Here is a 26,940-nt window from a genome sequence, read left to right as displayed (position 1 = left end):
AATCAGATCTTGTCTGAAACTAATGAAAACGAAGTGACACCCATTGCTCCTTAGCTACTCTTCTGTTCAAAATATTGGGGGTTTTTTTGTATTGAAAAATTGCTTCGATTTTTTTTTCTTTTTTTTCATCTTTATATTAAAAAATTTAATTAAATTAAATTAAACTAAATTCCAGATATTTAATAATCACATGAAGGGTTGCACATGGATTGATATAACTAACTGAAAGGAAAATTGTAAAATATTGTATTACTTTCTGTAATTATATGAAACTAATTTTCTTCATGTTATTTCTAATAAAAATTTGAATTAAAAAAAAACAACAGATCTTGTACCTGTCAGAGAGGCGTACTGAGAAAAGACGTCTTTGGGAGTTGGTCCCAACATAAGGAAAACATCGATGATTCCACTTTCAGAGATCCAACGGACATCCGTCTGTGGCGTTTCACTGGAACCCTGAACATAATCCAACATTTTCCCAAACACAGTCTGAAAGGAGAGACAGAAGAGGACTTGTTCAACATGTGAAACATTCGACTCAAAGAGCAGAATGCTTCAGCGTGGAAAGAAGCCGCACCTTCCCTGCTGTGTTTGAACTTATGTCGACCCAAGTTTCTGCAGCGTTGAGCCAGAAGATGCCTGTAGTCCGTTTGGTGTTGTGCGCCAACATGACGGGGACAGCCCCGTACAAGGCCATGGGGTTATACAGCTCATACTGGAAAACGTCCAGGTTGTAGAGCCGATACGGATCCCCGCTTCTGAAACGAGCAAAACTGAGTCACACATCCTAACTCACAGAGCGAAGCGTTGCTGAACACGGATGCTTACTCTGTTGTTTTAAGTTTGAGGGGCTCCGCATGTTCTGGGATGCCATAAACGTGCTCCACCCCCGGCAATGAAAAGTCTAAACTAACAGCAGATGGACCTGAAGAACAGCAGCCAATCAGAAGTTAGCGGTGAGAAGAAATTTAGAGTTGAAACTAAACATCTTTTTAACGAGACACCGAAACACGGATATTAGATTAATCATAAAAAGTATTACATCATGACATACCATTAGGTTTGCTGTCTGAGTGTGATTTAAATGTTTCTTCCCACATCCCCTCTTCTACTTTCTCTTCCTCTTCTTTTGCAGTCTGGCAGACAAAACAGCAAAAACAGCCACGTTACGAACAACACTGACCTCGTTCAGATGTAGAAAACCCTGCACAGAATGTATCCTGCGGTACCTCGGCCTGGTTTGCCGGATCCGCCTCATCTTTTTTCTCGGCTTCTGGCTCCGCCTGGCTGCTCGGCGAGAACAGAGTCAAAGTGAGAGGAACATCAGAAAGTCGTGTCACTTTGGTGAAGTCTAACAATCCTGAGGTAAACGACAATGTGTGTGAAGACAACTAAACTATGGTTAAAGTAAAACGACATAGAGGGGAGAGGTTGGAGACTGTCCCCTGACTTCAAACTGACGGCTAAAACAAAAACTACAGCAGCTTTAAAGACAAAAGGGACTGAGCAACTCCTCGTCTTGTGGCTACAATGAGCTCAGCATCAAGGGACTGAAAACGTGTAACGCCCCTGAGGCTCCAGCCATCACCCTGAGGATCCAACAAATACTGGGATTATACAAAAACCTTCACACAAGTCTAGGGTTGCAACAGTCTATTCATTACAAGCAGCTGCAGAAGGTGCACAGAGATGACTGAACCAGGGGAAGTGCTGCATTCTGGGTAAAATGTCCCTGACTTAAGCAATAATATATGTAAAGTGCAAACTAAATTATAACCACAAAGAGAGATGTTGCTGTGGGGTTTAGGAGGGGCTGCAGAGCCTGCATACACTGAGGGGACACAGGACACTTTCACAAAACACTTCAAGACAGATTAAGATGCTTTTCGACCGTCTCTGCGGGGTTTACAGAAGAACAGGGAAATGGGATATTTGGGTTGAAGCTAGCACACTGTTGTTGCACCGTTGTGCAGCCAGGTGGGGTAATAATAGAACAGCTGATGTGTGAAAAGGAAAGCCATCGTTGCAGCTCAGTAAGGTGATGATTCAGGATTGGTGTTACCATCAGAATTCACAAAGTCTAAATGACAACAAACGAATTGAGAACATCCTCATCTCTGAAAGAGTGACCGCTGGCCTGTAAATGAGTGAAAACTGCAGAGTTCTGGCCATTAGATGTAGCTCGTCTGTGATGGGACATTCTTTTGAACAGTGGTTGCTTTGTTTCCCGATGTCTCATTCTTGATAGAGAGGAACGTTGGTTTGAGAGAGGAGTAAAAGAAGCCATTTTTGTGAAGAAAGACCGTCCATCATTAAACAGAGGTGGAGGCCTCCGTTTTCAGTTGTCCCCCTCCTACAGTGCGGCTATTGCCAGTATCACTCCACCCCCTGTTAACAATAAGTGTTAATTAGGCGTCAACGATAGCCATGTGATGTGAGTATCAGTCACATGGAGGCAGGGCTTAAAAGCCTGAATTTTGCCTGAAACTCTCAGACTGAAGAAGTCTCTTGGAGGAGAGACGAAACGTTTCATTAGAGAAGAACCCGTCCAGAAGACCTATACAATTTTTTTCTTTTATGATAATAAAGACCGTTCCATTCTATCCAGAAGAGGTCGACAACTTCTGGATGTCTAAACAGAGTTAATTTATTTAGAAAAATGACGAAAACATCTGTCACACATTTAACGCGCAGCGCTCCGTGTCAAAACAGACGAGCACCAAGTTTTCAACACTGGCTTAGAGAAATGGTATCAATTACACAACTGGAACGTAATTGTTTGGACAAGCATTGTAAAGAAGAAAATATATGGAGACCTTTCCTGGCTAATTGCCAAATTATTACTAAAAAATATTATCTGGCTAATTGGGATAACAAAAGCTCATTTATTACATTTTTATCTCACTTAAGTATATAACATCAAAGTTCTTTTTTTTCATTAATGATGATTTGTTTCAATTTTATGTTAATAATAATAATAATAATAATAATAATAATAATAATAAATTTTATGATTGATTGAAATGTAGTTTTGTTACATCAAATGAAAAGCCAATAAACATATTAAAAACTAAAAAGCCGAGTTCTGCCCCACATCTTTCATAAACTTGCTTGATTAGGGATTTATGAACAGAGACAGCTTAAAGAAACTGCATTTTGTGGAAGTATTTTGTGAAAGTGTCTTCAGACTACATGTGGGGGGACTACAACAAATTCAAACTGGTGCAAATTCAGAACTTAAATAAATTTTAGTTGTCTAACCTTTAGCCCTAACAATAAATAAAGCTTTCCTTCAATAGAGCTGCCTGAGAATCTGATTATTGGATGAGCTGCTGGAGGGACAATATGAGAGGATGATTAAAGTGATAGATGCTGATTTAACAAAAGAAGAATGAGGATCATTCCCAGACCAAGTTACCTAATAATCAGAGATCTCTGAGTGTTTGTGTCTGATGGTCAACATACTGGGCTGTAATCATTGTAATCCTAAATCAAACTCCATGCGTACACTCACTCACACCCTCTCTCGCAGTCACATTTATTTGAGATCAAAAGCAAATTTGGAGTGATGGGAAACCCTATATTTTATGTTATCTGCAATATAAGCACAAGGAACAGAATACACACAAATCTTAAGGGTCTTTACCTAGAGAATACCCTCTTGATATTATCCCACACGCTAGCCACTGTGCTAGTTACTTTATAGGAGAAACTAGGATGATAGGAAGAAGAGGACAGAACGAGTCAGACAATACTCAAAAGAAAATAAAAACAATAATAAAACATCTCATGGGAACAAAAACAAAAATCATCCACTGAGTGAGGAAGTGGTTTAAAATAGTGTGTGTGTGTGTGTGCATGTGTGGATTCTCACGTGTCCTTGCGCATCCTCAGGTGCTCAAAGGCCAAGAGGCCGCGCGAGTTCAGCGACATCAGCACGTTGTGCCCCTCCATGATGTCGAGTCGGAAGGGCCGGGCGCTGACGATGACCCTTTGAGACTCCGCCCCCAGAGACAGCACCACCCCGTTCTCATCCTGAGACAGCACAGACAGGCTGAGGGAGAGAGAGAGAGAGAGAGAAAACCAGAGTGAGGACAAAAACTGAATATAACTGATGATTATTATTTAAACAAACTGCAGAATATTTTCCTCTTCCTGGTCGCAATGTAACAACAAAAAAAAGAGGCGCGACACTCACGGCTCTGTAGGTGGCTCCCTGACGAGCACGTCTGGGACTTCATAGCGAGGCTTCAGAGGCTTCAGCTCATTAATCTTCACCCTCGTTATGTTTCCCTGGAGGCGGTAGAGCTCGAGCAGCAGACGCACCTGAGAGACGAACAGCCAGCGAGACGTGAGGGGAGAGGAGGAGAAGTTATGTAACAGTTTTCTGCATCGTCGGTACGTGGTTCCAACCTGGGACCAGATTCATCAGGACTTCACCTTTTTTAGATTTAAAATTTAAAAAAAAAGTTGATAAATTTGGAGGCAAGTTAACAAATTGCAATAGAAGCATTTGAGTTTGATTCTTCTACAAAAGCTAAATCAGGTGCTTTTTGGAAACAATTTTTAAAATTTACCACACCACATACACACTGTATATATAAAGAACAGTACTGTTTAATTACTAGAATTCAACCTGCCACATACAGAAAGTTTAACCAGTTTAGAGCTTAAAGACCTACCGGTACTTTGCAAACAGGAAAACCAAAAACTCTTTAAAATCAAGATATTTTACTTCTCATTCTGCAAAGACAAAATAATATCTGAAAACCTTTATTTTTTTTAGCTTTTCCTCAATGTTTATCTTTTTTTGGTCTGTTCACTGTGTGCCCTCTTGGGACTTGACAGCTAAAATCACACATATGTTGCATCATGCAGCATAAAGGGAAAAGGAGACCTACAGCAGAAAGAAAAAGAGATATGATCTGATATGATATGATGATATGAAAGCATTTTAGGACTCTTAAACATACAATTTGACTGAAAACAACCTGAACCCCAACTAAACTAAACTAAAATAAAATAAAATCAAATCAAATCAAATCATCATAATTGGTTATTTGGACAGTTCTTCAATAACAGTTAAAAAAATAAAATAAAAATAAAAAACCTTTTTGACCTCGACAAATCGATGTTTTACTATGGTACATCTCATCCACTAAAAAGACTAAATGTGCTAAAACCATCCACGATTTATCAAAACAAACACACAAAATATGTTATACTGCAAAAAGTTAGGGTTAGAAACATTTTATCAAGTTTCCAACTTTTTATGGTGAAAATAAATGATACAAAGATGATAAATGCCATTAAAGTTCAATAAATTTAGCTGTTTTTTTCCACCCTTTGTTCTTTGCATGTGTGTCTCTACAACTACACAAATCAACCTTCAGGTTCTTATTGACACAGTCCTGCACCAGCCCATTATATAAATGTTAGAAGGGATTTGGTTTCAAGAGGCTTTTAGTCTGTGCTCACTGAATGTCCACACAGAGACCGCTTCACTTCAAAGACCAGTTTGAAATAGTCGTGTCAGTGTCGCTATCAGCCCTGAAATTCACCTTGTTGTTGTCATTAATGAGCTGCAGGGTGAGTCTGGTGTTTGTCAGCTCCATGGTCTCCAGCAGGACTCGATAAGGGGACTCGCCGGGCTTCAATGCTCGCTGACGCCTAGTTAGAAGTGGCACGGTTATAAAATCGTTTGCAAATTTTGCCTTTTCTTTTTTTGAGTGTATGTGTCTGCTTTCAAAGTCCTCCGCTTTATCTTTTATTTACTCACTTGCAGAAAGAACTCTGGTCACAAGTCTTGAAGTTGCCCTTGTCCACAGCCCAGGTCCCACTGAGGCACACAGCCAGCCAGAGCACCAAGACATGCACCATCCTGCAAACAAACAAATCAACACAACATCCTAAAAGTGCACTAATCTTACCCCCCCAAAATATGCAATCACAGTGCAATCTAAACACTATGACTGGGTTAAGCAATGCCCCAGCTGCATAAGAGGATCCTAACCTAAAGCAACTATAGCAGGCGGTCGACGGGATCCAGAGTTAAACTACAAACCTTCAGCCGGACTTTGAGCTCTCTGCAGTGGTAAAACGTGCCCTCTAATGTGGCTAAATCATTTCCCCCATCATCTTCCTGCTGCAGATACACTGTGTGCCTCTCTTATTTATGTTAGCCTCCAACTCTACACTGAAAATGTAATCTCCGTGAGTGCCTAATAATCCCACGGATGTGAAATGATTATGCTGCAGCGCAGAGACCGTGTCGGCGAACACATCATCACATAACGTGCGCTAAACCGTTTTAATCACAACAATTCGTCTAAAACCAGGCACTTGTTATTATTTTAGTAATAAAACATGACTTAAATAAAACTGGCATGGCAGCAGTGTTAAGTATAATTACCTCTTGAATCAATGCCACTATGCTAAACCTGCTAGCAGCCTGAGCCGCTAATTCAATTTAAGGGGAATCTCGACTTTTCTTTAGCTTATTTTTTTTACTAAGCGGAATTAAGAACTCAAAATACCAATCCTGTTTACTTATTGCGAACTTCGTATTTATATTTAGTGACCCCTCGTGAACGAGCCGCAAATTAATTCGATGATAAATTAACGATAAAAGAGAGGAACTGCTTTTTTGTCTTACCTTACAGAGAAGGCGGCCATCTTGATTATGCTGTTGGCCGCTCGTCTCCGGCTCCGCCCCTTTCACTCCGCAACAAAGATCGTTAAAAAGTAAGAACCTCACCAACCGACGAAAAAAAAATTGCGCTTAGTTGTAACAGATTTTGTGTGTGTTGTAAATTAATCACAAGTTTTATTCCGTTATTTCGTGCTACACGATTGACAAATTCATAATAAATGGAAAATAACTTTGAACTTCCTATGAATGAATATAGCCTGTCAGGCACGGACACGTCATCTTTTCAAGCTCCAGTCAGAAAGGACGCACAGTCATCCGGGGTTTGTTCCACCTGCCACAACAAACCAGTCATACATGATTATAACTGTCACATATTTACACTTTGTTCTATTATAAATCACTTTATTTCAAAATTACATTTGTTTAAAACAGTTTTCATGTCTTATCAGCCCCATCTTGTAATCTATAAACATTAGATTTCATTTTAAAGTTTTGTAATGCAGTTATTGAATAGAATTACATTATCATTTTCAAAGTGAAAATGGACTAAAAAATGCTTTAAAATTTAAATTTACTTTTTAAAATAACTTTAGTTCTCATGGCCCCTAAACTTTAAAGGAAATCGACTAATTGCGGCAGCCCTAGTATTCATACGAATTGTTGTTCGACAATGATTTGAAATTGTTTTTTTTAAGTTTTTCTTGTCGATTATTGTTTAAAATATTAATTTTGGGAGGGAAAAAGGCACAGATACTATAAGATTTTTACTTCTTTCTAAAGCCTTTCATTTTATTTGTATTTTTATTGTATATAAATTTATTTTATTTTTTTAAAAATGAATAAAGTTTTCAAAAAAATCTCCTCAGGTTAGATCAACTTAGCTGCTGTAATTGCCTTTTGTCAATTTTTTCTGGTTGCAGCAGCTTAATTTCTGCTTTTCCCTGAGCATACAAAGCTGCAAATGTCAGCTAGATCACATTTAGAAAATAGCTGCAAAAAGCAGTAGCGTGGCTTACATATTTGTATATCTAAAGTTATGTTTCGGTGCTTCGTACTCGTGGAAATACTGTCCCAGCAGTTTATAACTGTAAGGAGAGCCTGTATTGTCACCAACAAAGCTTTACAAATCAAGTGGCTGTTTGGGACAAAAAGGAAGATTTATTTTTTGGGAAGTGGTTCCAACAGGTTTAGAACAAGAGACACTGTAAAACACAAACAAACTGAAAATTCAAACAAAACAATCTAAAAATTAGTTTCCGAGAAGTTGTAATTTTAAATCAAAACGAAACATTAGGCTCCTGTTTTGTGTCGATCTGTATTTACAAATAATTAACATGCCATTTCTTTAAAATTAAACACACAGGAAAGAAACTACCTGGAAATGTATAAAGTCTGAAAACACAATACAAATCTAAACAAACACGACTATAAAACTACACAAGAGTTCTGCTGTCATTTATTTAAAAGTAACATGAGATTTTCTCTCCATTTTCGAGGCTTTGCTGATTCCTCACGATCTGCATCTCAGAGCTGAAACCGCCAGCAGAGGTGTCCCAGTCTGTCGATGTTTTTATGGAGGACGCTGTGTATCGGTGCCACGTATCTCGCCACGTCACCGTCCCGTGAAAAATCTCTGCAGAACAGGCCCTTCTCGGAGCTGAAGGCGAACTTCTGGGGGAGCGGCGCGTTGCCCCTGACGTACTCCCACACGGCCAGGAGCAGCAGCCTCACCTCGAAGGGAGTCAGGAGGTGGAAAGCTTCGTGGACGTTGGCCAGCACGGGAGGCAGAAGCTGGCCCTCTCCCATGCAGCACACCAGGAGGCACGAGGCCTGCAGGTGCCACGGGGAGTCCGTGGCCGCCGCCTCGCGCGACGCCTCCCAGTGGGCCAGGAGCGTGGCCAGGAGACCTCGGAGCGCGGCCGAGCAGTAGCAGAGGGCCGGACGTCCGGCCGCCACCACCTGCAGCAGAGGGAAGAGCACCGGGTGGGCCTCGAAGCACCGTCTGATGTGGATGTCTCGTTCCACAGTGGTGCGCGCGTGCTCCTCGGGGGGCCAGGACAGCTCCCCGTTGGCCACGTCCGGACACACGTTTTCCACCAGGGTGACCGCAACGACTTTGGCTGCCTCGGCGTTGATGGGCAAAGGGTCGTCGGGGTCCGACGGTGACCGGGAGGCGTTGAGACCGGACGAGCTGCAACACTGGACTATAACGGCCAGCAGAGTCTGAATGTTCTGCAGAGAAGAGACGACACGGTCAGGGTTTTCTACGTAAAAACACAAACTCACCTCTCCGATTTGAGCAACAAAACCTCTAACACAGGGCTATTCAACTGGAGGCCCGCGGGCCGGATGTAGCCCACGAGTCACCAAAGCTCGGCCCGCCAATCGGTTCATTCATCTCTTAAACCCAAACCCCCAGTTTTCTACTTTAATTACTCTGAGTTCTTTTAGTTAAACACAGACATGTTTGGTGTCTACAGAAACTAGGGTTGGGCAATATTGCAAAAAAAAAAATCACAATTAATTGTGGTTTTTAGGCGATAATGATTTATTTGACGATTAATCTCCTGGAGTCCATGGACACCCTTATGTCTTAGTCACATGACCAATTTAGAGGGAAATATTCTTTGTAATAATCTGTTCCAAATTGTGTCAAAATTGCCAAAAAAAAATTTCGTCATATTTGAAGCAGAGAGGAGCACCAAGCGGACTAACTGGAGAAATCTCCAGTCACTCTACCTGGTGGCATTGATCGTATTAATTGTCAAGAGCCAAAAAATAATCGATTAATGTTTTTCTGACGATTAAATCGCACACGATTCGATTTTGCCCAACCCTAACAGAAACGTCAGAATCTTGGCTACAAGCTGGTAAAAACCATTTCTATGAACATTCAAGACGGTTAAAACTACAAGCAGTTGAAGCTAAATCTGTGAAAGTGAAAATAAAATTGGTTGAAAAATTTGGCAAGTCAGACATTTCAAAATAATATTTGTTAAATAAGAGGCAGAATGTGTTATTTTTGTTTTTGCTTTATTATCACTTCTTTTATAGGGTTCTGTATGTTGTATTCATAATTAAATGCAGCAAAATAAACCATTACAAAAGGTATCAGATCTCTGTAATAGGGATGTCCTGATCCAGGTTTTTTTGGCTCCCGATACAATCGATTTTTTTTTACGATTAGTCTTTCTGATACCGATCCAATAGCTTTATTTCTTTATTTCTTTCTGAGTGACAAGGTTGGTAGTATTAAAGCGAGCCCTGCTGTTCCCACCATGAGAAACATCCAGTTTGCAGATTTTGCAAGATGCAGTTTCAGCATCATTGTTTTCCATTGAAGTGTTCCCACACTGTGGACATGGTTGTATACTTGTGTGCGTCTTGACTTCTGGCAGTTGAGTTATGGCTACTTGAGTTACGACAGTTGTAAATCATGATGATGCTGAAAACTGGATCGGCCCGATCACATGACTAAATCCGATTGTACCTGATTTTCAAAAAGTGGCCATATCTGCCACCGATAGATAGTATCTGATCGGGACATCCCTAGTTTGTAATACTTGGTTTAATTACATAATGACTTTTTGTTATTTGAAGACTATTTTGTTTGATATTTTTTTCGAGAAAATGGGCAGATAAGATTTTTTTTCTTCTTCTGCTAACTTTCATTTATGATTTGTATTTTTATTGTTTATAGAATTTGTGTGTTTTTTTTAATAAAAATGAATGACTGAACTAAACTAAACTAAACTAAACTAAACTAACTGCTGGATGTTCGGCCCCTCTGCACTAACAATGGCCCCCGGAGCAGTTTAGTTGAGTAAAGCTCTAATAAACTCACCTGGGTGACCACTGATGGGTCCAGCAGCTGTGCGTCTGTGCGAACCTTCAGTCCCTTTCCGATCACGCCTCCGTGAAACACAGACCAGATGCTGCCAGAAAAATTCACGGTGGTTCCAAACCGACAGTTGATGTCCAGCAGGGAGGCCCCCAGGTCAGGGGAGACGGACGGAGAGGAGATCGGAGCCCCGGACATGTCTGCAATCTGCCCCCCGAACAGGTGGGCGTTCCCTCTGTGCAGCGCTCCCTCCACCAGCTGCTGGAGGATGGCCTTCAGGGTGAGCGGGGAGTACGCCGCCAAGCGGGACAGGAGCAGAACGGAGCAGCTCACGGACTCGGCCGCCTGGCCCCCGTCTCTGCCCACGTTCCCCGTTTCCCCTCTCCTCCGCAGGACCAGGAAGAAATGAGTGACAGCGGCTCTGGAGAGCAGGAGGAGGTGAGCTGGAGGCGACGTCCGGGGGAGCGGGCTGCAGGACAGGAGGCGCACGGCGGCGTGGGACACGGCCGTGTCGCCGTGGAGGAGCAGCGAGCAGAAGTCGTGGAGGTGTCCCGAGACGGCCGAGCCCACCTGGACGGCCATGGAGGACTGTGCTCCCGCCGCTCCTCCTTTCTCCTCGTCTCGGCTCTGGATGGCCGCGGCCAGGTTCAGCAGCAGCTGCCTCAGCTGCCGCGGCCCCAAGGTGTGGGTGTGGATCTGGGCCACGCAGTGGGCCACAGCGGCGGGGATGAGGCCCACCATGCAGGAGGAGAGCGTGGTGTGGAGCTGCCACGCCAGAGCCAGCTCCTCCGGGTTACGGGCCTGGGTGAGAAGCTGGCAGAGGGTCTCCGTGGCCACGCTGGGACCCCCGTAGACTGAGAGCAGGCACAGCAGCTGGTGCAGCCACAGGTGACGCTTCCTCTCCAGGCGCAGCGTCTCGGCGCACAGCTGACCCACGTGAGAGCGCAGCTCCTCCAGGAAGGGGATGACCCTCTGAGTCTGAGAGGAGGACGGGTTCAGGAGGCTGACCTCTGCTCCGTCCGAGCGGTTGAAGACCAGCTTGTGGAGGTGCAGGAGCAGCGTCTGGAGGAGGCGGTCGCAGCCTTCTCGGACTCCCTCGTGAGGCGAAGGCGTCGGGCCGGAGATGATGACCGAAGCCGGAGTCGCCGTGTCCGCCAGGAACCTGAGGACCCGCGCCCCGCCTGACGGGCTCTGGCTGATGAGGTGGACCGCCAGCCCCAGCAGGTTGTCCAGCTCCTCCCTGGGGAGGCCCTGCAGCAGAGCCTGCAGCTGGAGTAGAACAGGAGGCCTCAGCAGCTCCACCAGCTCCGCAGACACGGCGCCGAAGAGGTTCGGAGACATCGCGGCCAACTGCAGCAGAAAGGGAACCGCGGCTCGCCGGAGCTGGGGGGAACTCTCCCAGGACGCCGAGGACGACGCGGACGAAAGAGTCGCCGACGGAGTCAAGCTCTCCTGGAACATCCTGAGCAGCTCCTTCCTGATGCTTTCAGAGTGATGCGCGGCGAGGTGTCCGAGGATCCCCACCACAGAGCCGATCTTCGGCACCCTGCTCCCTTTGTCCCCCAGCAGGCCCTGGTCCTTGGCGCCGTGGGAGCAGTAGTCCTTCAGCCCGCACGCCAACACTCTGCTGATGATGGTTCCTGGGAAGGCGGAGCCGATGTGGGCGACCACCCAGTCGAAATGCGGCGAGTGTTTAACCGACGTGTCCAGCAGCGCGTCCACGCAGGCGTCGGGGCACCAGGCCAGCATGGCGGCCAGGCACTGGGAGTAGGCCTCCATGAGGGAGCGGGTGGCGGCACAGGACATCCAGAGCTGCAGCAGCTCGTTGAGGCTGGAGGCGTGGGGGGCCACCCTGCGCTCGGCGTGCTTGCTGCTCAGCTGTCCCAGGAGGTCCACGGCCCAGGCGGACACCAGGGGGGCCCAGGCTCGGGGGTTGAGGCCGATGAACTCCGACAGCACGCCATGAACCTCCTTACACACAAGAAAAGACGTAACCATTTGATTATCTACGATACTCAATATTTAATAAAACATTTTTTCAAGTTCATTCTGACCTGTATGATGTCTTCCAGATTGGAGCTCCCTCCAGAGCTGGAGCTGCCGTCCGTCTCCAGGCTGTGGAGGAACGCGGACACGTGCTCGTTGTACACGCCCCTCAAATGCTCCAGCACCACTTCTCGGCAGGCGGGGACCGAGCGCAGCAGCCGCACAGCGCAGCGGGCGTGCTCCCTGACGCTGAGCTTCCGGCCCTGAGCGGCGTCGACGCCGCTGATGAAGGACTTGATCTCCTGGGAAAGTTCCTGAGAGCTGCAGAACGGACGAGATGAAAAGTGAGAAAACTGGCTTCCACGAGATATACAACGAAGTCTAAACGCACCAATTGTTTAAAAAAGTAAAAATGATTTTATATTGAAAATGAAGTATATATTTGTGATAATAAAATTTTTAAAATCACAAATTCAGAGCTGTGTATTGACTGCAGCGATTGATTTGTATCGATTTACTACAATTACAAGCAGAGCTGTTTGTCATTCTCTGGGTAGGAGTAAAGTCAGGTAGTAAACTGTGTGAAAGTTAAATGGATGGGTTTAATCATGACAAATAAAACTCACCATCATAAGATCTATTAACATGCTGTTATCACAGGACAGTGTAGCATCATATTAACTGTTTTGCTGCTATTATTTAAGTACCAAACACAAAAACCTGGAAGAGTTTTGGGTGATGAGCAGCTGTCAGTGCCTCTTACCTCAGACCGGTCTGAGTCTGCGCGGTGTGGCTCTGAGAGCTCTGAGTCGCTTTCAGCGGACTACCGTCAAAAACCACCGACATGTTGGATTCTTTTAGCACGAATGCCTCACATTAAACCTCTCACTTCTCGAGCTTCAATATGTGGGGGTAGAGCAGCTTTTTGTTGTTGTTTTTTTTATAGTAAAACCTCGGGACACGACTCAACAAACGGATCGGTTGATTCCCGGAAGTTAGAGCTTTTTCGCCGTTACAAACAGGAAACTCGATATTCACTGTGTGACGTCACTGGCGACGCCTAGTGGTCGGAGCGAGTATATATTTTTTCCAAAATTAAAGGACTTTTCAATGTTACCTTATACAGATTATTCAGCTTTAATAATTAAATTACCAACAAATTGTGCTTTATATTATGTAATTTATGTATCCTTTTTATATTTTTTCAATTTAACTTTATTAACAAAGCTATAATGGCAGCATAGCATTTATAAAACAATTGTACATTTCTATCATCTGCAGTCTTAAAAGTCTAAACAAGGAGACGTATATGCACAATTGCAAATGACAAAATCAATAGCAGTATAGTTGAACAAACACAGAAAAAATAAACGCCAAAGATAAACTGGATACGCAAAAAATTAAAACAGAAAAATAGGATGTTTAAAAATAAAAGCCTTGTTATGCTCCTCTTACTTTATAAATTTCATTACCTTTTTTTTCTTTTTTTGCTTGATGGAAAACAACATATTTACTCTCTTGGACATTCTTTAAATTATTCTTAAAACAAAATTGTTTTAAAAATTGCCTTAACTTTTGCAACTACATGAGAAAATCTGATTTAAAAAATAATAATTTTAGCAATCTTTACCTTAGTTTGTTTAGCCACACAATCACTTGAGTTATTTTGTAATGTAATGACAAATTGTTGTGTTTTTAAACATGTTTTATTATTTTACTTCAATATGTCCACTAAGGATATTATTATGATTGTATATGTTTATAGTTATGGCCTTTCTCAGCAAGAACATATTAAAAGAGTTAAAATAAAAATATTAAAAATATTAGAAATTAATAAAATAAAATGCTGTACAACACAATAAAATTGAAAATACAAAAAATATGTGACCACATGTAAAAATTACAAGAAAACAGTCATGAAAAACTCATGTAGTGCAATAAATGTGCAACAACCACAGAGTATTATTTATATAATGACTGAGAGCAGAGTTGGTTAATGTGCAAACACAGCATGGATGCTTATTGAGTTTGTTGGGAGCAGTGTTGGTTATAGAGTCTAATAGCTGCTGGGAGGAAGGATCTTCAGTAACGCTTCTTTGTGCATTTAGGATGCAGCAGTCTGTCACAGATCAGCTACAGTTCCATGCATTGGGCTGGAGACGTTCTCTGTCATTGATGATATTGTAGTCAGAGTTCTTCTGTCTCCCACTACTTGTACTGGGTCGACGGGACATCCCAGCGCAGAGCTGGCCTTCTTGATGAGCTTAGTCAACCGCTTCCTCGCAGCTGTAGATAAGCTGCTGCTCCAACAAACGATGCCATAAAAGATGGCTGAATCCACAACAGAGTCAAAGAAGGTCTTCAAGAGCGCCCCCTGCACTCCAAAAGACCTCAGCCTCCTCAGCAGGTAGTCTGCTCTGACCCTTCTTGTGAAGAGCGTCCGTGTTGTGAGTCCAGTCCAGTTTATTGTTCAGGTGAACACCCAGGTACTTATAAGAGTCTACTCTCTCATTGTCCACTCCCTGGATGTTCACCTGTATCAGTGGGGCAGAAATCCACCACCAGCTCCTTGGTTTTGGCAGCGTTGATCAGGAGGTGCTTCTTCTGGGACCAGTCCACAAAGTCCTGAGTCCAGTCTGTACTCTGAGTCGTCCTCACCTGCGATGAGGCCGACTATGGCAGAGTCATCAGAAAAATGTCTGCAGATGGCCGTGTGGGGTGTTGATGGAGAAGCACTGTTCCCTGAGGAGCCCCTGTATAGACCAGCGACACAGCCCTGTGTCCTCACATACTGTGGGCGGTCCGTGAGGTAGTCCAGTATCCAGTAGGACATGTGGTGGTCCACTCCAGACAACTCCAGCTTGTCCCTCAGTAGTCCTGACTGGACGGTGTTGAAAGCACTGGAGAAATCAAAGAACATGATCCTCACAGTGCTTCCAGGCTGCTCCAGGTGGGTCAGAGCTCAGTGCAGGAGGTAGATGATGACATCATCCACCACGATGCCCAAACTGCAGCGGATACAATGAAGCAAAAGCAAAAGAAGACACACATAAAACAAACAGCAGAGAGAAAAATGAGCTCTCTAACTCAGACAGTGACTCATCTCTGAAATTTGCTCTCAGTCACCCTAAACGTGAACAAAGGTCAGAGTCTGTTCATCATGTTGGAACATGGCCTTCATAGACACACATTATTAATCATCTACACATTAATCATTCACCCATAGATACAGTATGAACATTTCAATTCAAGTGAACTGAATCATTTATATTTCCCTCCTGTTGATTTTACAGCATAACCTGCTTTAAATGTTACAACAATTAAATGCCCAAGAACCTCTTTGCATGAATGCTGGTCCAACCTGTTTGGTTTGTGTTCTCAGAGCAACGTCATCAGCAGAGTCTAAAATAAAGTCCTTCTGAATTACAGCTGACCGTTCTCACCAACATGTTTTCATTTTTACCTGACTTCTGCAACGATTGTCATTTAAAAACGTCTTTGTGTTGCAAATGATCCAAACAATTTTATTTAAACTGAAAAGGTTTAATTTTACACCAAAAAAATGAAATTTATTTAAATAGATTGGGCCAAAAATGACTAAATCGTTAGAGATAGATCTTCGGAATAAAATTAGTATAACTTTAACTATTTCTCTACCTTTTTTGATTAGTTAAATCAAGCAAAACACGTTTGTTTTTAGTATATTTTAGGCCACTAAAGATTGTGTTTTCAGGGTGACGTCAAAATAACAAAGCAGTTTTGGTGTTGCCCTTTTAAAAACGTTTCTCTGATCTTATAGGGTGGAGAAACAAATTGATATTTGACTCTTGGTTTTTTTTTTTTATGTTAATCCGGGAGGTCACGTGATCCGACCAATCAGCTGATCTCTCTCAGCTGCGCTTTGACGTTTCTCTCTGCAGTCTGTTTAAAGAAAAAAAAAACATCCTCTCGTCAGTAACAACACAGGGTAAGACGACATAACCTTTAAAATCAGTCATTTGAAACCAGGTTGTGAATTTGATGCGTTTTTCAGAGCAGAATGAGAGCCATCGGATGGTTGTTTTAATGATTTTAAATAATTTCGGGACAATAATCCAGCTAACAGCTCGCGTTGATCCCCCTTTTTTATTTACTGTATCTTTTATGCGTCTGATTCTGTTTGCTAAAGCTATAAGATCGGATAGTTTGCTCTGCTAAAGCACATTATTTGTAAATAATGACGTCACAGCTGTGTACACCTGCTTGTTGAGTGTTTTGTTTTATTTGGAAACAGTGATTTGATGTAAAGGGCTGGAGGGACAAGCTGTCACTCTAGTTTTATTTTATTTATGGGCTTTAATTAGAATTAGAGTAAAATAAATGTTCATTTTGTTTCTGAAGGTGAAATCAGAAAGAGAAACCGTGAAGCCCTGACATGGCCCCGACTCTGGTAAGGAGGGCACTCAGATTTATTTTTAGATGTTATTCATGCTTTCAAACATGCTTTCTATTTATTCTCATCACACAAAACCAGAAGGTGAAGGTTGGACAACGTTTGTGTGTCTCTTAGCAAAATATTTGATGGCCCACTGGATTTCAATGAAACTTACAGAAAGTGATTCCAGCTTCCGGCTCGGGAAACGACTAAAGGGATATTACAACTAATTTTTCACGACCTTGCGCGTGTTTAATTTGCTCTAGCTAAAAAACCACAACACCTGGACTCTTCAAACCAAGACTAGATTATTCTACACTAACTGCAGAATATTTAAAACTAAGTTTGAGCTTTGGGAAAGCTTTTTCTGATTTGTGAAACTTCAACAAAGTTTGTTTTTCATCATTTTTTAGACAACTGGACCAAACTAGACCTGGTCCAGCTCAAAAACCACAACACCTAGACTCTTCAAACCAGGACTAGATTATTCTACACTAATAGAAGAATATTTAAAACTAAGTTTGAGCTTTGGGAAAGCTTTTTCTGATTTGTGAAACTTCAACAAAGTTTGTCCTGATGCATCTCAGTAATCCAGGTAAAAAAAAATGTTGTATATGCTGTTAAGTGCCAGGAGGACTGCGACCAGTTATACGTCGGGGAAACAAAGCAGCCACTGTTCAAAAGAATGTCCCAACACAGACGAGCTACATCTAATGGCCAGAACTCTGCAGTTTTCACTCATTTACAGGCCAGCGGTCACTCTTTCAGAGATGAGGATGTTCTCATTCTTGATAGAGAGGAACGTTGGTTTGAGAGAGGAGTAAAAGAAGCCATTTTTGTGAAGAAAGACCGTCCATCATTAAACAGAGGTGGAGGCCTCCGTTTTCAGTTGTCCCCCTCCTACAGCGCTGCTATTGCCAGTATCACTCCACCCCCTGTTAACAATAGGTGTTAATTAGGTGTCAATGATAGCCATGCGATGTATCAGTCACATGGAGGCAGGGCTTAAAAGCCTGAATTTTGCCTGAAACTCTCAGACTGAAGAAGTCTCTTGGAGGAGAGACGAAACGTTTCATTAGAGAAGAACCCGTCCAGAAGATTCAACAAAGTTTGTTTTTCATCATTTTTTAGGCTACGGGACTACATTAGACCCGGTCCAGCTCAAAAACCACAACACCTAGACTCTTCAAACTAGATTAGTCTACACTAATAGAAGAATATTAAAAAAAAAAGGTTTGGGAGTGGTGAAACCTTTTTCTGATTTGTGAAACTTCAACAGAAAACAGTGAGTTTAAAGTTGAAATGAAAACAAATAATGCTAAATTGAAAGAAGGATGAGTTCGATTCTAGAGTTCCACAGACCGAAATGTAATAAGGCAATTTATTGAAGTTTCACAAATAAAAAAAAAAGTTTCACAAATCCCAGTTGTTTTTAAACATAATTTTATTGGTGTAGAATATTCTAGTTCTGGTTTGAAAAGTCTAGAAGACTTTTGGGGCTGGACCAGTACAAGTGTGGTCCAGATGCATAAAAAGTGTCATAATCGCAACTTTATTGAAGTTTCACAAATCAGATTAAGGTTTTAAAAATCCCAAACTTATTTGTAAACATTCTTCTGTTAGTGTAGAATAATCTAGTCCTGGTTTGAAGAGTCTAGGTGTTGTGGTTTTTGAGCTGGACCAGGTCTAATGTGGTCCCGTAGCCTAAAAAATGATGAAAAACTAATTTTGCTGAAGTTTCATAAATCAGAAAAAGCTTTCCCAAAGCTCAAACTTAGTTTTAAATATTCTGCAATTAGTGTAGAATAATCTAGTCTTGGTTTGAAGAGTCCAGGTGTTGTGGTTTTTGAGCTACATCAAATTAAACACGCTCAAGGTCGTGAAAAATTAGTTGTAATATCCCTTTAGTCATTTCCTGAATCGGTGGCTGGAATCGATTTTTGGAGCCAATTTATTTAACTATGGCCACCACAGCCAACTGTTGTTAAACAACAACAAAAATAAAAAGCTATAACTTACTGAATTTTACAGATAATGACCTCAAATTTTTGTAGTAGCTGAGAATGATCCCCAACGTATATTTTGAGAAGTGATTCCCAAAATGTCCTTTTAGCTTTGCCAATTTGGAGTCAACTGTTTGTTAGAAAAAATGCTTATGAAACACATGGATTTTTATGCAACTTTCAGGAAATGATCAATGCATGTACATCTACAACTAGTTTTACTTTTGTAAGCCAAGATGGCCACCACACGCAGAAAACAGAAAATGCACCACGCTTTGGTAAATGTTTGAGCTAAAAACTTGGTGTGGTTGTGACTGATTCACATCAGCAATGGTGGGCACAGCAAACCAAAAATTTACCTTCCCTAACACATAATCAGCTGACTAAAAATATAATTTGCTAAAGCTAAATATGAACTAAAAAAATGTGTGAGCTAACGCTAAAAGCTAATCGCTAACTTCGACAGTCACTCAGCTGTGTCACGTGTCTTCTTCACCTTGGAGCTAAAGACTGGTGGGATTGACCCAAACCTGTTGATGTTAGTTAGCTGTTAGCGGACTTAAAGTTGACTAAATCCAATTTAAAACATTTTTTAAGTAAGTGAAAAAGCTAATTCGTTAGATGAAAAACTAGCTTATTAGCTGTTAGCTAATTAGAACCATGCCCACCACTGCACAGCAAATGCTACCCACTGAAAAAAATCTTGGCTTTAAAACTTCAGCATCGACTTTGGGAATAAACCTTGTTTGTTAGCAAAATATCGCATGAACCCCGTAGTGCAGTTGTTCCCAAACGTTTCAGCTTTTGACCCACAAAATACCAGCAGCAGAGGCCTGTGCCCCCAACTGTTGTTGGTTGACAAACATTGTTTTCACGTCAAATAAACGAGCATAGTAACAATATTTATTACTCTGTTTTTGTCCATTTTAAGTCTATTAACTTTGCTCTTTTGTAACAACAATGGCAAAAAAAATTGTTGTTAGTTGTAATCCAGAAAATGTCCTGATGCATCTCAGTAATCCAGGTAAAAAATCAAAAAGAAAAAAATTGTATAGGTCTTCTGGACGGGTTCTTCTCTAATGAAACGTTTCGTCTCTCCTCCAAGAGACTTCTTCAGTCTGAGAGTTTCAGGCAAAATTCAGGCTTTTAAGCACTGCCTCCATGTGACTGATACTCACATCACATGGCTATCGTTGACACCTAATTAACCATCCACCCCAAAGATCCGGTGCCCCGGCACAAACAGAGCAATATTGTATATGCTGTTAAGTGCCAGGAGGACTGCGACCAGTTATACATCGGGGAAACAAAGCAGCCACTGTTCAAAAGAATGTCCCAACACAGACGAGCTACATCTAATGGCCAGAACTCTGCAGTTTTCACTCATTTACAGGCCAGCGGTCACTCTTTCAGAGATGAGGATGTTCTCAYTCTTGATAGDGAGGAACGTTGGTTTGAGAGAGGAGTAAAAGAAGCCATTTTTGTGAAGAAAGACCGTCCATCATTAAACAGAGGTGGAGGCCTCTGTTTTCAGTTGTCTCCCTCCTACAGTGTTGCTATAGCCAGTATCACTCCACCCCCTGTTAACAATAAGTGTTAATTAGGTGTCAACTATAGCCATGCGATGTGAGTATCAGTCACATGGAGGCAGTGCTTAAAAGCCTGAATTTTGCCTGAAACTCTCAGACTGAAGAAGTCTCTTGGAGGAGAGATGAAACGTTTCATTACAGAAGAACCCGTCCGGAAGACCTACACAATTTTTTTCTTTTTTTAATTCAGAAAATCTTTTCATGATGGGTCCCAACCTTGGGAACCACAGCCATAGTGGGTGTTACTGTGAAACTTTCCAAGAGAAATCGCTGGATGTGTATTTACAACTGATTAATCATTTAGAGTCGGTCTGACTCAAGATGGTTGGTATAGTTGGGCAAAAGTCAACACAAAAATAGTTACAACTCAGCTGATTCTAAAGATACTGAGCTGAAATTTATTGTGATATTAGCTGAGAGTCATTAAAACTTGTCAACTTGCATGAGATTGCGCATGAAGTTTGACTTAACTGGCTAAAGTGTAATTTAAAATAGTCTAAAACTCTGGACTTAAAGGCAGCATTTCTTCAGGAAATGATGAACTTTTAAATTATATACAGTTTGAATGTGTTTTGATTTATTTCAAGTGAAAGTCTTGTAAAAAGGACTTGTTTGACCTCACATTCCTCTGGTCAGATATTGAGCAAACGCAGTCTGTGGCAACGTTAAACATCTTTCTGTCTGTGTTTTTAAATCTCAGTACGATGAGAAACCAGAACCCGGGGACCTGATTGAGATCTTCCGTGGCTCCTATCAGCACTGGGCTATATATGTAGGTGACGGCTTCGTTGTTCACTTGGCACCACCCTGTGAGTCACACACACACACACACACACATGCACACACACACACACACACACACACACACACACACATACAGACACACAACTGCATCCCAAACGCCAGGCTGAAACAAAAAGCAGCTTATGCCAGTTTACACATTCACTGCTCTGTGGGCTCCTCAGAGACAAAAAAATGAATGTTTGTAATCCTAAAATGATTCCTAGACAACACAAACCCACTAAACAAACCCTGCCCTGCGCCTCACGCGTTTTAATTGCTTGTGTTTCCTCAGCCGAGGTTGCGAGTGCAGGGTCCAGCAGTCTGATGTCGGTCCTGAGTGAAAAGGCCATTGTTAAGAGGGATGAGCTGTGGGACGTGGTGGGGACCGACCGGTGGGAGATCAACAACATCCTGGACAAAGAGTACAAACCTCGCCCGGTTCACGACATTGTGCGAGAGGCCTGCTCGGCGATTGGCCAGGAGCTGCCGTACTGCGTCTTCAGAGGCAACTGTGAGCACTTTGTCACTGAGCTGCGCTACGGCAAGGCCAAGTCCCGGCAGGTAGGCAACAAAAAGACGACACAAAATACAAACCTATGTCGCTGCAACTGCTTATTATTAATGATAGCTGGCTGTGCAAGAGTATTGCAAAAGATGCTACAAAAGCACAAAAGTCGGTCATGTTAAATACTCAATTACTTAAAGGGGACCTAATATGCAAAATTCAGTTTTTTCAGGTTTTTTTTACTTACATTTGGGTCAGTACTGCTTCTAAAAACAGTCCAAGCACCAAATAAAAATGCACTTGTAGGTATTTTTACTACAAGTAAATGTATTTTTCTGTGTCTTGAAATGACCTGCTTTAAAACACCGCTACTTGTGATGTCACAAGTCGCACTCCAGCCCACCCCAACCTGAGCCCAGCTCCTCTCCTGGTAACCCAAGCAGAGACTCCGCCCACTTCCTCACAGGACGGTTCTGCTGTTTTAGAACAGTCATGGAGAACAGAGATGTGTGGATTAATTTTATTTTTATTCAGTTTTGTTTTTATTTTTGATGGCTATGTTCTAGCAATATTAAAGAAAGTTTGTGTAAATAATTTCACCAAGAACTACTTTGGAAAAATCGTACTTTCTACTGAAAAGAAACAGAAAGTAAACTTCTGGCGGGGGGCGGAGCTAACGTAAACAAAAGTTTGGGAGGAGGGTTCCATAGCAACTCATGCAAAGCAGCAGGTTCTGAAGAGAGCTGAAGAGCAGGCAGAACTGAAAAGGTGAAATTTCATTATCTGAGATTAATTTTGTGAATTAAATCAAACGAACATGTTTTGTAGAGCCCACAGATGGATCCTAACTTGTTTTAGGACCCCCATATTAGGTCACCTTTAATAGTGAGCGCAAAGACGTAACAAGGGTTGTGAAAATAGTCCAGCGTGTCATTGGTCTAGAGCTCCTAATGTTGGACAGTCTGAGGAAAAAATACCATTAACATTTACACACGCACACCTCAGCCAACCGCTTTAGGAACTGTTACCATCGCGCAAATGGTTCAGGACAATAATCTCTCCTACCAATAAACTAAGGAACAGCTTCTTTCCTAGAACTGTGTCCACTCCCTCTTTAGTTTCTACAGCCCCACACACACACAATGAACAATGGACACACCATGGTATGGTAACCAATTACCTTCTATAATTGTACATACAAACCTGTTTATACATCTGCCTCATTATACCGAAATCAGGAGCTACACCTGTTGAACTGTGCATAAAAATATGCAAAAGTTACATCACACCTACCCTCTGTGCATGACCAGTAACCACACACATCAACAATAACTTTAGAGGAGCAACTGTTGCTTCCAGTCAGTCTGGGAACAAAGTTTCTGTTGTCTAAACAGAACTTAGGTTTGTATAGTTGAATGTGGAATAATGCGGTTTTAAACAGGCAAGACCTAAATAAATAGAGAGAGTATCTGTCTAAATTAATCTGTGACAAAGTAAACAGTCTGTTTGTACAGGATGTGAATAATTGTTTGTGCAAACTGATAAGAGTGCAGTTGATATGGGTTTAGTGCACATGGTTGTTGAATGTGTGGCCTTAAGGGTTCAGGTTCTGCAGGGAGACAGCTGTGAGGAACAAGGTTATAATAGTTTTGGATTTTTCTTTATTATAGTTTAGTTTTATTTCATTGTGACTTTTTCTTTTAATTCAGTTAGTTTTAATTAGTTTTTACAGTGGATTTGCTAGTTTTTATTAGTTATTATTGCATTTTTAATGCTTGGTTTTAGTTTAGTTTAGTTTTTATTAGTTCTAGTATTAGTTTTTTTTTATAGTTTGAATAAACATATCTGCCAATGCGTCCTCAAGCTTGTGATGTTCCTGGGAGTTAACTAACCAACAGATATTTCGTCACTGGTTAAAGCAGCCCATTATAGCGACACCTTCCTAAAATAATTGTGCAACTCAATTTTGCCAACTAAGGACTTCAGCAATTATTTTAGGACGATGACAATAGTTGTCTCCAACCCAGAGACAACTATTAATAAATAACTAGGTAACTACAAATTGTTGCTTGTTTTTCATGGGAGAGAAGCTAGCGTGTCAAGATAGTCATAATTAGCCATCTTGTGTGAGCTTGATTCATGCAGTTTGTGGTTAGATTGGAATAATTGAAGTCCAGTTTTATTATGTCCTGATATGTAAAACCCTAAAATTAAAAGTGAGACTTTCTTTTCCCCCGTTGCAATAGGTGAAACCACAATGTGTGCAGTTTCACAAATCAAAGCCTTAGCGTAATGAGAAACATATCTAAATATTTTTGTTTCTGTTTCAAAGCATATAAGAAATTAGTGAATCAAATGAACCTGAGTATATTTAGAAAAACTACTCATGGATTCATCAGCATCACAAACAGAGGATCTCTTGGACTCTGAGACCCCAACAGGACAGCAAGTGGAATGCCCCCTCATGGATTTTACTAACAACATGAAAGAACCTGGCGAGATTAATATGAAACAAACACCACACCCAGATCCAGCCCCTCGAACTAAACCAAGATCTACAAAGAGTCACAGAGCCCCACCACCACCTCTGACCCTTCCATACAACAAAACAGACAATTCAGTTTGTGTTCAACATGATCCAAAGACTTTTGTGTGATAACTATGTTTTGGGGTTAGTAATTACTGTGGGAGGAATACAATTTGAATTACTGGGGTTGGGATTTCAGAAAAGTACATATACTTAGGTTTATGTTAACATGTTTTAAAAAAATACATTAAAGTGTTTTTTTTGTTTTATTGATCATTTAATTGGTGATTTAATGATCAGATGGGGGAGTGTAATGGATCTAATACTTTTATGTTTAAGCTAGTAATTCATGACATCCTTTAATGTCCTAGATTTTCATGACATGCTGTTCATCTGCAGATAGAATGATTAGTCAGAACAAGATTTGCTAACAACAGTCATTCTTAGATATCACTTGCGTTTATCTTTATGTTTTCCATTGACCTTGTATCAAATCTTGCTAAGATGACAGAATGGTGTTTGTTAATATATATATGAGGCCTCTCGAGGCACAGTGAGTAGTGTGGAGAGACAGTGACAGAGAGAAGCAGAGGTACAGAGACAGGCCAGGTTGTTCTCTGTGTTTCCTGTTGTTGCAATAAAACTCAGCTGATCATCTCACGGAGTACCTTCATTCTTGGACCACGTATTTCTGTCTTTGTTAAATAAATATTGCCATAACAGCAGTAAATAATAAAAATGTAAAATCTTTGTGTTTGTTCTCCCTGCAGGTGCAAAAAGCAGGAGAGGTAGTGATGATGGCAGGCGTGGCTACAATTCTGGGTTTGGGTGTCGTGGCTCTGGCAGGAGCTTTGTTTGGAAGCAGCAAAAAGGAAAACAAGAACAACCAGTGACTGAAAGCCACGGCGTTCCATTCTGGGGTTTGATGAGTCACAGACAACACTGCCTGAATACCATCCTACATCTGTGATTTCAAAAAGCCACGGGCTTGATTTTCACTTTGTCTGCTTTGCACCACCTCTAAATGCTTTCTTTAAACTTCTGAAAAAAATGAAGAAAGGCTGGTTGGACAATTCTTAAAACAAAACAAAGACAAAAATTTAGGGTTATAATGTTTCATGAGTTGTTTTTTTTTTTGGAAAATAAAAACTTGAAATATTTAATGTAAATCTAAGAGAAAACACCTGTTTTAACAAAATGTATATTTATTCATTTGGTAGAAGAATCAAAAATAAAATTTTAATATAGTTCAAGACAGAATAAGCTCCGTTGGTAAATTCTTGTATTTATGATAATAGCACACGCATGTCAAATGTCATTTTGTCTTCCGATATTTAATATTTGAATAAAGAAATATGTCTGATGGTATTCTTTAAGAAGTATTTCATTAAAAGTCCAAATTAAGCTTAGCTGATTACTTCAAGTGAGTGTCAAATAATCTGGTGTAACTTGTAACTTTTTCACCCGATCAAAAATAAGATGCCTCTCTCCTTCACAGCACAAAATTCAGACAACTGAACACCTGACTGGAATAACTTTCAAACAAACTCACAATTTAAACAGCTTTGATTCATTATCAACAGACTGGTATCAAAAACAGTTTTGTAAGTAAGTACAAAGTACATAGTCTGTAAGTAAGGTCCTAAGAAATTTGAAAGTAGAAATATAGAGAACATGATGGAAAAAAAATAATTAACTTTGTGTGTATATAATAGCTGTATAAGGTTTATTGTGGAGCATGAAAATTAGGTTAAGTTATGATTGATTTAACACGTTACTTCAGTGAGCCTGCCAAACAGATTACATTGAGCGGAGCAGGCGACCTTTCCAAGATGGCGGCAGTCCAAGGGGCGTCTATTCTTTATACATGTGTATGTTAGCAAAGCTGTATTTTTAGTTAGCAGATTATCTAAATTAGTAAGTAATCTAGCATTTTGGTTAGCTGTGCCCAGTGAGGTACGTTAACTAGAGGAGTCGTGCACATTTCAGAAAATTGACCTCTGTGGTTCGAGTGCAAACGCCGTATTAGAAGGGGCGAGCTGTCGATGTAAATTTATTTCAGCTGGATTTCTGCTTACAAAATGCATAGAAATGGTTTTTCATTTGTATTCTTATCCTGACTTTCTTACTTTTATCCGTACAAATGGTTGGTACGAACACGTCACGTCAGATTCAACAAACTCTTCTATCTTCAGGAAAAGTGTGAAAATTAGCAGCATAAACTGATGAATGCGTATCAGGTGCTCGTGCAGGAGGAGAGGAGATCAGCATAATTACCACCCTAAAAACACCATATATAGTAAGGAAATGTTTCCTGCCCCACATACCAGGAAGTGTCCATTCATAAATGACATTGTAAAGTAAAAAAGAAGAACTTTACGAGTTCAGAGATTGAAGTCCTGCACTCAGAGATCCAGAAAAGAAAATCTGTCATTTTTAGCAGCGTCAGACCTGCTAAAGCCGAGGAATGAAATGATGACTGTTAATCATACTCATCTCTCTCTAGTCCTGCTCCAGTTTTTCTTTGGTCAAATATTTTTAATTCAAGTGTAAACAACTGTGTTACAGAGTTTTAATTTATTCAGAAGAGCAGTCACGCACCACTACCCCCCCCAGCCTGGCCCTCTCCCCCCTCCCGAC

The 26,940-nt window shown here is 41.3% G+C and overlaps 3 protein-coding genes across 6 annotated transcripts; 1 reads left to right on the top strand and 2 right to left on the bottom strand.

Moving 5' to 3' along the window:
* Positions 1 to 335: 335 nt before the first annotated feature.
* On the bottom strand, positions 336 to 6,715 carry LOC106536317 (neutral alpha-glucosidase AB; the record flags this gene model as incomplete). 3 transcript variants are annotated; one of them, XM_014033529.1, is given in 11 exon segments in its annotated part: positions 336 to 489; positions 578 to 758; positions 829 to 925; positions 1,055 to 1,136; positions 1,230 to 1,287; positions 3,647 to 3,712; positions 3,875 to 4,054; positions 4,199 to 4,326; positions 5,562 to 5,670; positions 5,780 to 5,881; positions 6,656 to 6,715. In XM_014033529.1, coding segments are annotated over 11 exon segments (1,177 nt in total), but the record flags the coding sequence as incomplete, so codon positions are not given.
* A 1,073-nt stretch (positions 6,716 to 7,788) lies between these two features.
* On the bottom strand, positions 7,789 to 13,484 carry ints5 (integrator complex subunit 5). Its single transcript, XM_014033533.1, has 4 exons — positions 13,243 to 13,484; positions 12,548 to 12,800; positions 10,497 to 12,464; positions 7,789 to 8,884 (listed from the first exon to the last, which is right to left on the bottom strand). The coding sequence occupies exons 1-4, from the start codon at positions 13,323 to 13,325 to the stop codon at positions 8,177 to 8,179; spliced, it is 3,012 nt and encodes a 1,003-aa protein (XP_013888987.1). The 5' UTR covers positions 13,326 to 13,484; the 3' UTR covers positions 7,789 to 8,176.
* Positions 13,485 to 16,380: 2,896 nt separating this feature from the next.
* LOC106536320 (HRAS-like suppressor 3) lies at positions 16,381 to 25,668 on the top strand. 2 transcript variants are annotated; one of them, XM_014033534.1, is made up of 5 exons: positions 16,381 to 16,446; positions 16,860 to 16,908; positions 21,186 to 21,294; positions 21,561 to 21,829; positions 25,071 to 25,668. In XM_014033534.1, the coding sequence occupies exons 2-5, from the start codon at positions 16,894 to 16,896 to the stop codon at positions 25,191 to 25,193; spliced, it is 516 nt and encodes a 171-aa protein (XP_013888988.1). In that variant the 5' UTR covers positions 16,381 to 16,446; positions 16,860 to 16,893; the 3' UTR covers positions 25,194 to 25,668. The 2 variants fall into 2 exon arrangements, with proteins under 2 accessions (XP_013888988.1, XP_013888989.1); XM_014033535.1 differs by lacking the exon at positions 16,381 to 16,446 and having other exon boundaries at positions 16,774 to 16,908.
* Positions 25,669 to 26,940: the final 1,272 nt, after the last annotated feature.

The sequence above is a fragment of the Austrofundulus limnaeus genome, unplaced genomic scaffold, assembly GCF_001266775.1.
Source record: "Austrofundulus limnaeus strain Quisiro unplaced genomic scaffold, Austrofundulus_limnaeus-1.0 Scaffold1769, whole genome shotgun sequence".
NCBI lineage: Eukaryota > Metazoa > Chordata > Actinopteri > Cyprinodontiformes > Rivulidae > Austrofundulus > Austrofundulus limnaeus.
The sequence above is the reverse complement of the archived record's forward strand: the minus strand, read 5'-3'. Positions and strand labels throughout refer to the sequence as shown.

Excerpts from the sequence above, each read along its gene's own strand:
- ints5 (XM_014033533.1), bottom strand. The coding sequence starts at position 13,325 with ATGTCGGTGGTTTTTGACGGTAGTCCGCTGAAAGCGACTCAGAGCTCT. Across the intron at positions 12,801-13,242 it reads CAGACTCAGACCGGTCTGAG|CTCTCAGGAACTTTCCCAGG; the intron begins GTAAGAGGCACT and ends TCCGTTCTGCAG. Across the intron at positions 8,885-10,496 it reads ACCCATCAGTGGTCACCCAG|AACATTCAGACTCTGCTGGC; the intron begins GTGAGTTTATTA and ends TCTTCTCTGCAG.
- LOC106536320 (XM_014033534.1), top strand. Across the intron at positions 21,295-21,560 it reads TGTTCACTTGGCACCACCCT|CCGAGGTTGCGAGTGCAGGG; the intron begins GTGAGTCACACA and ends GTGTTTCCTCAG. Across the intron at positions 21,830-25,070 it reads GCAAGGCCAAGTCCCGGCAG|GTGCAAAAAGCAGGAGAGGT; the intron begins GTAGGCAACAAA and ends TTCTCCCTGCAG.